Raw genomic sequence first — 11,320 nt, 5'->3', positions numbered from 1 at the left:
GATACAAATATAAAAGTTAAGAGTCAGATTAGAAGGATTTTATGAAATAGCCCTCATAAGGAGGCATGTTATATTTCTTTGTGAATTAAACCAAAAAAGTCCATAATCGCAAATATGAGGTTAGTTCTTTAGGTTAGTTGTGATCTTAATGAAAAACAAGATGCTGAAATATTTTGCATGACAGAACCGAATCTTTGGCTCATGAATATAAATCTAAGGTCTGCAGTAACAAGAGGCAGGCTGAAATCAGAACATATCACACTTTTTATCCATCCTCCTACCTTTACCATGATGATGGAAAGTCTACTCTTGTTAAGAGCAATAACATTTTCCCCATTCCACAGAGGGGAAGAAGATATACTGAAGTAGATGACCTGAATTAGGTATAAATTTTCCTACATTTATTCCAGACAATGAGGATAAGTTTCTGGACTCCCTTCTTGCCTAAATTCTCATTTGTAAGTTGGTGTTAAGAGATCAGCTGGGATAGTTTGTCCGCATTTCAAATGAATTGGAGATGAACTTGAGGAACCTACCCCTACATCAAAGCTCACAGGTCAGTGACAGTTCCCTTTCTGTCACTGCTGCCCAGCAATGCTGTGAGCTACTCACCATATCAGCTGTGGCAGAGCTTTGGGATATCTGTCAGATCCATAAAATCCAGAGAATACTTGCTAGCCAGAGCTGCCTGGGGCAGATTCACACCAAAGTATCGAAGAGTCTGCATTTAGTCATACTTCCTTCTACACCTTTCATAGATGGAGTAAGCATATTTGCCGAGCATCTAATATTTTACCCTAAGCCTAACAGTCCATTTGGTATTTTCTTATAGTAGGAGCACGTCTGTTCCAAATAAACATACTGCTACAAAATATGTAAGAAACGAATAGCTTTAATTACAAGCTTGAGTCTTGTAACAGCTAGAGGAATGGTGAAAAGAACTAATCAATGACAAGCCTAAATCAAAATAAGAACAAACCAAATAATTCTACTTGATTGTCTGTGGTAGCTAGAGCTGGATGACTTCAGTAAGCTATTTAAGAATGCATTTATCCAGGAGTCCATGACCTAAAATCATACATTTTTTCTCTAGAGAATGGCCTCAATCTCAAAGCTTGGATCCAGACCTGAGTTTTCTTAAAGCTTAGGCTTTTATAGGGCTCCTTTTAGACACAAGGACTAGTACTGATTGATTTTTTTAAAAATGAATTCATCAAAGGCATATTTTTCTATGGAAAATATCTTTGTAAAAATCCTTGGATGTTTTAAAAGAAAATAACTCTCAAAAGAGTTCAAACCTAGCCTGACCATTTTTTTATTTTCAAAAGAGATATTTCCATTTTTAACATAAGAAAGGTATCTTGAAGAGCACATCTGAACAGCAAGATAACTTCTTGCAGAAGTAAAAAAACTCCAGAGACATTTCCATGGGCACTAATCACTAAGATCCAGTTTTCAAAAGCTATATGAATCCCTCTCTAAATGGCACAAATAGTAGAAATATTTTTAACATACAAAGATGTTCTTAAGATACAAAGTATATACAATGTCAGCTAGCTTCTGTAGGCCAATAAGCAAGAAAAGGAAAATTTTGCAGCTCATCTGTAAAGAAAGCATGCACCTGTAAAAACTATTACGAATTTTTCTGAATGTAGCCAAAATTCTGCAGAGAGACCTACTTCAGAGAAAGCAGTCATTCTGTATGGGCTTAATTACACACAGAGATACATCATTTTCTGCTATAAATACATTAAATGCAGTTGATAATAGTGGAACTGTCTTGATGCTCATCCATTTCTTTTTCCTCTCCCATATTTTGGAAGAACTGCATAGTATTCTATGCTGTTCGGCATTTTAAGAGCTTTTTAAAAAGTTGAGAAATCTGACAAAATTAAGCTGAAAAAGCTGATGTTTTATTATTTCATTATGTACTTCTTGTTTGATAGGAAATCTGTGACATGGTTTTAGAAAATAACATTCTAAATCATACAAACATTTTACAATTGCAACTTATCAGTAATTAAAGAGAACAGCAGCATAAGCCCATCAGAAGGCTAATGTAATTTTAATGTACCTCTGCATACATTTTGTTATTCTGGTTTACAAAGCCATATTAGGTGCAGAAGGAAGAAGGGCTTTTTTATGGGTTAGGCTTTGAAGTAGCCAATAAGCAACATGGACAGTCAACAGGTGAGGAGAATTAGACAAGAACACCAATTAGACTCACTTGCCTTCTATAAGAGCTTGCTACATAGTTAAAGTGCCAGCATAGTGTCTGTCGTTTTAAATATCACAATCTTCACACAGAGAATACACAGAAATAGGCAGGGTTGCAATTACTACACCCCATTTTTAATAAAAAACATTTATCATAAACAGATACTTCAAAATCTTTTGCATAGTCTTGGATGAAAAAACTTTAAATCTTTGCTTTTACATACAACCATGTTTAATGAATATACTAGAATTGCACAGCAACACTTAAAAATCTACATAATTTAGAAACTGAAATTTTAGTTATCTGAAGTAATTTTTGCAGTGTCTCACTCTTGCTGCCTATTAAGTTGGTTAGAATTAAAATACTATAGAAATAATGCTTCAAAGAAAATCCATCAAGTGCCATTTACAAAGGTACAAAATATACAGCAAAATTAACCTCTCATTAAATAAAATACACAGATTAGCTGATGTTCCAAATTATTAACTAACACCTTATTTTAAGGGATAAACTTCCAGAGAGCTTTTTCTCCCCAATATAGGAGAATTACCCAACAGTTCCTTTCTCTATATGCCTATGCAATGAGTCACATTCATTTTAACTGCTGATAATAAAGGGCCAAAATCATCCTTGGTGGACTTACCATAAAGTCAATGGGAAACCTTAGAGATGTTTCACCTAAGGTGAAAGTTATAGTAAAGTTATAGTAATAACACAAATCTTTATCACTCTAATGGCTGTTAAACCTCCACAAGAATTCTCCTGTAATCTAGCAACCAACGTACCATTAAAATAAAGTGTTGCCAACACACTCTGCATTCACTCTGTTGTTAAGATAGTGAGCTATGAAAACTGCCTACTTATTCTTAAACTGATCTCCCTGAAGAAAACGAGTTTTAGAAAAAACAGCATGTTCCCACTTAAACCAGCCATTGTAATTTAACAGTTTGGAATGAATGGTAAGTGTTTTTATGTTAGGTTAGCAAAGAGGTATTACACCAGCTATAATTACAGCAGTGTTGCATCCCTGATGTTTACTCTTGGTCCAGGCGTATATTAACCATGGCAAAGCATCGGCCTATGCTCTGAAAGAATGGCACGACGAAAACATCTGTCAGGCTCTTCCACACCGTTTGCACTGAAGGCAAGACCATGAGACAGGTTTTCACGAAAGGCACCACAATCCTGTAAGAAAGAAAACAGCAGATTTGAAAATTTCTGTTTCTATAGCACGAGGAAATCAGGCTAACCAAATGCAAATGTGAGACATTATGGAAGAGGAAGCGGTTTTGTAACTCTAAATAAGTTGATTTTACACTCTTGCACTCATTCGCCATCATTTTCATTTACTTACAGCCTCACACCTGCACATGCAGAAGCATCGTGATGCGGGTGGTCCTCTGGCCAGGATCATTTGTGTGCAACACAGGGGACAGGAGATGCTGGATTTCTTTTCACCATGTCTCTACTTTTTCTTAATTGGCAGCGCTGAGCTAACTTTTGGAGAGGTCTTTTATGGGGCTGAACTTTTGCTGTTCTCTCCCTGCTGCTGTAAGGGCTGGAGAATGGGAGATGCTGTAACCCTGATGCCACCCCATCATGGCTGAGGAGCAGACTCATCTGCTAAGGACTCACTTGCGCTGTAGGCATATCCCAGTGTGGGTCTTTGGAGTTTAACGGGAACACCACGCTTCCCAGTTAGATCAACTGGAAACAGTGCTCTTTCTAATGTGCTCTTACCCTGCTGTCTCTCTGGGTGTTTCTTGTGCCCCTCTTTCCCTCACACACATGCAGAGCACACCTGCACCTCTCCAGCCCCTTCTCTTTTCCTATCAACCTAGAATCGCTGTTACAAGTTGCTACAATGAAACAGATACAGCAAAGCAATGTGTGGTTACATCAGATCACTGTAGTACAGACACATGCTGAACCTCAGGAAAATGTGACATTGCTGATACTGTGAAGTTTTTCATTTGTGGGTGGGAAACTAAGGTGGAATGAGGTCAGAACTCCTGGTCAGGGGAAAGACCTTTTTATTCACTTAGGGTCCATACTTGAAAGTAGTCTTTAATCTCCTAAGCACTAGGAACCATCTGGGGATGCTTTCCATACGTCCCAATTCCAAAGCAATGTCATTAGTGGGGCCTTAAGCCAAGCATAGCAACAGTGCAGGCAAGCCAAAATGCACATAGGGCAGCTCGTGAGGGCCAGTGGATACATGATTTTAAGTTATTCTCCTGTTTTAATCATTTACTGGCCAAAATCCCATGTCACTTCACTATGCTGGATATTCTTAATTGTGTACAGACAAATTAAATGTATAAATAATTTACGTAGCAGCGAAGTGATACTAGAGCAAGGTTTTAACACAATCTCTCATGCCACATATAACACATGTATGTTCTAAATTAGGTAGAAGCTATAGATTCTCTGGATAAAGATGATAAACTCTGTTCAAGTTTGCTGTTGCTTTCAAAATTTAAGATCCCAGTCTTGCATCCACATAATTCCACTGCAGAGCTCTCACTGACTTTGATTGGAATGACAGGAAATATTTAAATTACTGTCTCATCAGAAGTCTGGAAAGTGTGTAAGTATTGTGTATTTCCAATGAGTACTGCTCAGAATAACAAAGTAGAAAAAAAATTGTACATTTTTTAAAAGTTGAAGCTTCTCTGAAGAGTCAAAATGAATTATTTTCAGTGTTTGTCTAACCAGATTCTCAGCTTTTATCATACAATGCAAGCCATATACTAGCATGTCTATGCTGCACTCTGAGCTAACCCAGATGGATTTAAACAAGAATAGTTTTTCTAAAACCTTCTCTTCTTTTGTCTCTGCTGAAACAGCTAGTAATATACACACCATATAGAACTGTGAGCATTCCTGGAATAATGTGTACCTAGTTTTAAACTGAACTCAGTAAACTATGTGTTTTATAGCCACGTATAGTATCACTGCATATAGAATGGATAATTTCTAGAGAATAAAATCAGGGCTTCATGTGCTAGAATACAGTTGATCAACATTAGTAATGTGAAGAGAAAAAAAAAAAAATTGTATTTCTCCAAGCAACACAGAGAAAACACCAGAAATGGCTACTCAGCTTGTGTTGACTTCACCCCTTTTCCATTTCAGTTGGTTTATAAAGGCTGTGTCACTGCTCCTTTGCTGCCATCTAAAATTACTTTGGCTGGCATTTTTTTTAAAACCTGACTGAATTTCAGAGAAGTGGAAAAGCTGACATTTCTCTTGGATCAAACAAAATTCAAACTAAACAAATACCCCACTATGCAGAAATTTCACAGAAAGATGTAGTGAATCACCAGGATGCCATTAGAGAACTGCTACAACTGCTGTGGAAGTCGTTGACACAGTACCAGAACGCAACCTCTTTTGATAATGTTAAACAGAATAACTATCAAAATGTTTTGGTAATGCTTTATAATATTTGGTAGTGTTTTACAATCTTTTATCAGTTGCTATCCAATTTTATGGAATTGCACATGAAAAACAATGTAGGAGGAAAAACCCTGTAGGAGAATATGTGAAACGTGATAGCAACCAAAGCTAATTAATGTAAATAACTTTTGATTTTAAAATAAAAGTCAGTCTACTAAGACAACAATCACTCAAACACTTTTCCTCAGAGAAGAAAATCCTTTACACCAAACAAAGAAGGGAAAGCTGTTTTCTAACTTTGAGAAAACGTGACTGTATCTTTATAGATATCAGTATGTATGTAAGTACACATCCTGTTCTGCATAGGTTATGTTATCCTACCATGTGGCATTTCCAAATTGTCAGGGGATGTGCTGTGTCTTCCATTGACTGACCCAGCACACTTTAAAAGTAAATAGCCAGGCACCATTAGAAGCCATGTACTTGTTTTTGTGACCTGTCAAAGAAACATTACTGTGTACATACTGTGGGTTTACCCCAGTCTGCACTTCTATTGGCAGAGATGGTAACTGCTTGCTTGAGTAATGTCTGACAGCGGAAGCAAAGTCAGTGTATCCCAAGGATATCAACATTTACTGCAACACTGGTACTACTAGTGTTACCACATGATACAGCGTTGGGAAGAAAATCAAAGCTCTGTTGAATTTGGCATCTAAGCTGAAGTGTAGCCAAGGTATCTCAACTACCTGTATGACCTCTCACTGAATCTTGCTATGCATATGTGTCATAAAATACCTATCCTTTCACTAAGTAGAAGGAATGACCTCTTTTGGGAACTGCTGAAGTGATAAGAAAAAAATACCCCATTTTTTTCCATCCTATTCTACTCTCTCTTCTTTCTGTTCAAGGCATGCCATCTACAAAATTATACCCAATAACATTTCTCACTTTTGCTCATGCCACTTCCTTTCTGCTAATCTGAACACCTCTTGGAAATGGCAGAGCGCAATTTAAGTCCCACTGATAAGGGTATTTTCAGTTTAGAGCAGCTCAGTTTTTCAGAGTTGATCAATATGGTTGGAGTAGTCATTCACTATTAATTAAATTCCTACTTCAAAGTGAAGAATCACACCTTCTCCCATAAAGTTTTTTTTCAAAATGGAACCTCAGACACATCTTAATGCTATTTTGCAAATGCTATACCATTCAGTGGTTAAATTATCTAATTCCAAGTATGTACATGTACTACAACATGATTTTGACTTAAAGGTCTTGCATTGCTCTACAATACTAGCAAGCATTCTGAGCAGATGGCTAAATTTAACCTAGCAGTTGCAGAGTTTCTTGTCAAGTCCCATTAACACTTAGGGTATTTATAAGTGAGGCAAGAGATGACCACGAAAGCCTTCCAGGACCCATACATAGTACATGAAGTGCATTAACATCAAACCTTAGATATCCCAGGACCTAGGTAGACTGGAAAAGATAAAACTAAAGAGGAAGCAAGACGACATCCACCTTCTGCCTCTTCAGAGGACAAGGGATATATACTGGACATGAATGAAGAGACATGAAGGCAAAACCAGATGATAAGGTGGGTCTTCATGGCACAGCTGTATTGTAATTTCTTTTGATTTCAGAGAGCCAGTAGGGAGACATTTTTGGGGTTGAGTATGATAGCAGTAAATTATGTACATGGAGTTGTAGAGAAAGAGGTAAGAGGCGATGCATATCCATATCTTCTCTGCATGTTAAGTCCCTGGCTACATCATAGTACTGCGAATGGAATCTCAAGCTGAGAGCAGCTCCAAGTACCTACTGCTCCAGCTGATGACAAGGGCATAAAGCTGGCTGAGTCCTTGTGCTTTAGAGTCCATCTCAGATCCAGGAGTCAAGTTAGGGATCCTCAAATGAAACACTGATTCTTAGCATAAATATGCAATATACCTGAACATCATTCAGTCAAGACTACAAAAAAAGCATATATGAGATTCAAGTGTTAATTTCCAAGAGGTGGCAAACATGTGGCTTGGAACAAGAACCAGTCCCTGATCTATAATAAAGATAATGATTTTGCATGTGCTGCCTGGAAAACCAGCAGTGTTCTGCTCATATCCAAAAATCAATTACCTTAACAGCCTCAATCTAAGCACATCTTTCACAGAAAGGTGTTAAAACTCAGTCTGCCAAATTCTACCGAATTCTGTCTGTGGTGAGAATGACAGTCATCAGTAAAGGAGAAGAAATGTGCAGAAGTAGCCTTCCTTGAACTGGCTTTCTTGTAGGTCACCAAACTGGTATCTGGCACACTTTCAGCCCATCAGTATTTCTTATCAGATAGTGTAAAACTGGATGCTGGCTCCAGCAGTCAGCTGGAGAACAGGAACAGAACATGCTCCATCTTCAAAGATAAAAACGAAAATTTGAGTGTATTATTACATATTTCTTACTCAGCTTTCTTTTTGTCTTCCATTAAGTCTCACATATTTGCTTCATTCTTTAGCAATCTTTTTGCTGGCAAAAGACAACACTTAGTAACAGGTATGAGGGGTACAACTCACGAGGTGTCCTTGATGCACGAGGAACACTGAACTGAGCCAGACTTTTGTGGGTTTTCAGCATGCTGACAAAGTGCAACAGCATGTGTGACAATCAACAGAGCTTTGTGCCTGAGCACAAACTTCCAAACAACTTTCAAAGTTGTTGAAACATGTTCGAATTTAGCCTTGGGAAAGGCTCCTCTGTGACAGATCAACATCATAACCTCACTGGTTTGGATGAGGAAAGTGAGGCACAGAAGCTGTGACAAGCCCTCCTGCAGGCAGCCACATGTGAGCGTGAGCCCAGGATTTTCCCATGACGTTTCAAGAGCTCTAGACAGAGTTCTAACAGAACTCCCTGTCACCCACAAAACCAGGAGTTACTATATTTCTCACATCCAATGGGAGCCAGTACCATGTGTTTAGGGTCCCTATACTGGCACTGCTCCTGTGCTACCCTCTCAAATGCAGAAACTTTGAACTTCTTACTCCCAAGAAATCTGGAACATGGAGAGCTGCAGAGAAGATGACTTATTCTCAGTGTGTTTCACCTTTGTGTTGGCTGTGGGAAGAGGAGGCTGTGCTGGCCTTGGATAGTAGCACTGGATGGGGCCATGGGAGTGCAGATAGTGCTACTGAGTTACACGATTCTTTCACACCCATCCCAGGCGCAAGGAAGATCAAAATGAAATATCACTTCAGTAGTGGGAAAGAAAAGTAGTCATTGGGGAAGCAAATGCATTCACAGAAAGTCAAGGGAAACTTTTCAAACCCAGTGCCACATTCAGACAGTACTATTTCAGATGTACTGAGAACCCACAGTTCCTGAGAGCCACTGGGGACTACTTGCGTAAATATAAACTGACCTCTGAGGCCTGGTTCAGTGAAACTCATGTCTGTGTATCCAGGCTGTGAAATCCAGATACAAGATCATTCTGAAGCACAAAAACTTACTAGAGTCTTAATAAACTGGGCAACAATGAATTCTTTCAGAGATATTCCACCACCAGAAATCTCTATGCCCACCAAATCCTTTTGCAGTAACATGGTACAGTACAGCACAGTGACAGCTGACAGACACACACTTTTGGGCACACTATACAATGTTCATAATTTGTGGAGCAGCAGGTGAGCAGCTCTAAACTAGACTGCAACTCCTTTAGATATTATGCAAACTTTATGCTTCAAATTTCAAGTTAATACTTTTTGAAGTAGCTCATGACAATGTCATCGATACAAACTTCCATTTCACTTTTGAAAACTGAAATCTGCATCCAAAAGATTGCAACCACAGGTTAAGACATCCAATGTATTCCTATTGCTTTGAGTTTGTTTCTCAGTTTCTGAATTGTATTTTATTTTCCTTAACAACTTCTTCATGGTCCCAGTGTTACCCAAGCCAAATGAGACTGCCCACTGGTTTGCGGGAATGACATTGATAATCTGTATTCGCCCCTTCCTTTGTGGCCTGCTGAATTACCTGTTCTTTCCTCAACCTCCTTCTTTCCCCTGCCTTTCTTCCTTCTCCACAGTCATCTGCCTTTGTGATCTCAAGGTACTCTAGCCTGATATTTTGTCAGTATATTCTGATTAAAGTACACCAGGTTTGCTGAGACTTGGAGGGCTCCTGTATTTGCCTGTGAAACTGGGCTATGGCCAGAAGCAGCTTTCCTGAGCTCAGTGGGGGTTCTTTGCTTAGGTAGAAATGCTTTGGGGCATGCACCTAGAGATGGCCATGGACCAGATGCAAAGCATTGACAGTAGATTTTGTGGCACTAGCAAAGAAAGTATGAGCTGGGCCCTCAAAAGCTTTCTTCAGTCTGTGAGAAAAGAAATGAAAGAGGTAACCAAACTGAGAAGATGTCAGGTTGAGTAATACATCTGCCCAGGACTTTCATTTCAAATAGACATCTAATAACAATTAGCTTAAAAACAAAACAAAACAAACTAAACCAAACAAACAATAAAACAAGCAATCATTGTTTTTACTCCAGAAGCCAGCCAAGGCTGGAATGCATTACAGTAGGTACCATACAAATGGTAAAATAGGCTCTCTGCCCCAAGAAGCTTACACAGACAGGACAGCCTGCTGGTAAAAACAAGACTGGGAACTGAATCACAGAGAAAACATTCTAATTTATTTCCCTTTAAAATTAAAACAGATAACATAGGCTGATCTGACTACTGGTTGTAAAGACAGTGATCAATAGTTTGGCAGTAATGCTACAAGAGGAGAGGTCTGCTGAGCTGCCTGCAGAGCCCACACACTGGCAGCAACAAAACGCACTTACCAGATGTGCAGACAGCTGAGCACGGCGAAGAGGATCCCCACCACCAGGGCCAACGGTATGGCCAGGACCAGCGTCAAGAGCCTGTAGATCAGGTACTTGCTGAGCTCAAAGAGAGCGTGGCTGCAGATCCAGACTTTGTCGAAGGAGTGGGTTAGTTCGGGCTCCGCAATCACATCCTCGAACTCCAGCTGGAACAAGTAGCAGCTCTGCCGTTACGCGGAACTGGGACGCGGGGAGACCGCCGGGTACCCCCGCCCGCCGCCCCACCGAGAGCCCCGGCCCCGGCGCCGGCCCCGGCCCCGCCCGCCCCGCGGCTCGGCGCAGCTCCCGTCGAGCCGGGCCCCGTGGCCGCGGTTTGGGGCGCACCTGGAGGTGGGAGTTCATCCCGTGGGGGTCGCGGTCCAGCTCGTCCTCCGCGCACTTCTCTGCCTCCGAGAGCGCGGGGCCGCCGCTGCGCGGAAAGTTATCGTCGTCCATGAAGATGTGGGTGTCCGCCTTCTCCGTCTCCAGCCCCATGGCGCTGCCCGCCGCTCCCCGGCGCCCGGCCCTGCCCCGTCCGCTGCCGCGGCGCCCGCGGCCCCGCCGGGCTGGGGCGGAGCGGGGCTGCCCGGGACACGCCCCGCGGGCCGCGCCGGGAGCAGGAGCCAGGGGGAGCGGCGGCATCGGGGAGCGAGGTTTTCGCCGGCCGCAGCACCTGCCGGCAGCCCACCCGCCCTCCGGGACTTCCAGCCGGGCTCCCCCTCCAACTGCCCGGAGCCCCCGGGCGGTTTGGTTTCCCCGGTGCTCTCACTGCGGCCTCCCGCCTGACTGACATTTCTAGGAGCAAGCGTTTGTGCCATTGCAACAACAGGCAGCAGGGGAAAAAAAAA

General features: G+C 41.2%; 1 protein-coding gene across 1 annotated transcript; it reads right to left on the bottom strand.

The window, feature by feature from the left end:
- Positions 1–872: 872 nt before the first annotated feature.
- On the bottom strand, positions 873–11,035 carry CAV2 (caveolin 2). Its single transcript, XM_065855798.2, has 3 exons — positions 10,818–11,035; positions 10,452–10,639; positions 873–3,403 (listed from the first exon to the last, which is right to left on the bottom strand). Exons 1-3 carry the CDS (start codon positions 10,965–10,967, stop codon positions 3,253–3,255), a joined length of 489 nt encoding a protein of 162 aa, XP_065711870.1. The 5' UTR covers positions 10,968–11,035; the 3' UTR covers positions 873–3,252.
- Between the last annotated feature and the right edge of the window lie 285 nt (positions 11,036–11,320).

This window comes from Patagioenas fasciata, chromosome 1, assembly GCF_037038585.1.
Source record: "Patagioenas fasciata isolate bPatFas1 chromosome 1, bPatFas1.hap1, whole genome shotgun sequence".
Lineage (NCBI taxonomy): Eukaryota > Metazoa > Chordata > Aves > Columbiformes > Columbidae > Patagioenas > Patagioenas fasciata.
The sequence above is the reverse complement of the archived record's forward strand: the minus strand, read 5'-3'. Positions and strand labels throughout refer to the sequence as shown.

What these genes read in the sequence shown, in the direction of transcription:
- CAV2 (XM_065855798.2), bottom strand. Translation starts at nt 10,967, where the DNA reads ATGGGGCTGGAGACGGAGAAGGCGGACACCCACATCTTCATGGACGAC. An exon ending in GGATGAACTCCCACCTCCAG is followed by an intron (nt 10,640 to 10,817) that starts GTGCGCCCCAAA and finishes TACTTGTTCCAG; the next exon opens with CTGGAGTTCGAGGATGTGAT. An exon ending in CTCAGCTGTCTGCACATCTG is followed by an intron (nt 3,404 to 10,451) that starts GTAAGTGCGTTT and finishes TCTTTCTTACAG; the next exon opens with GATTGTGGTGCCTTTCGTGA.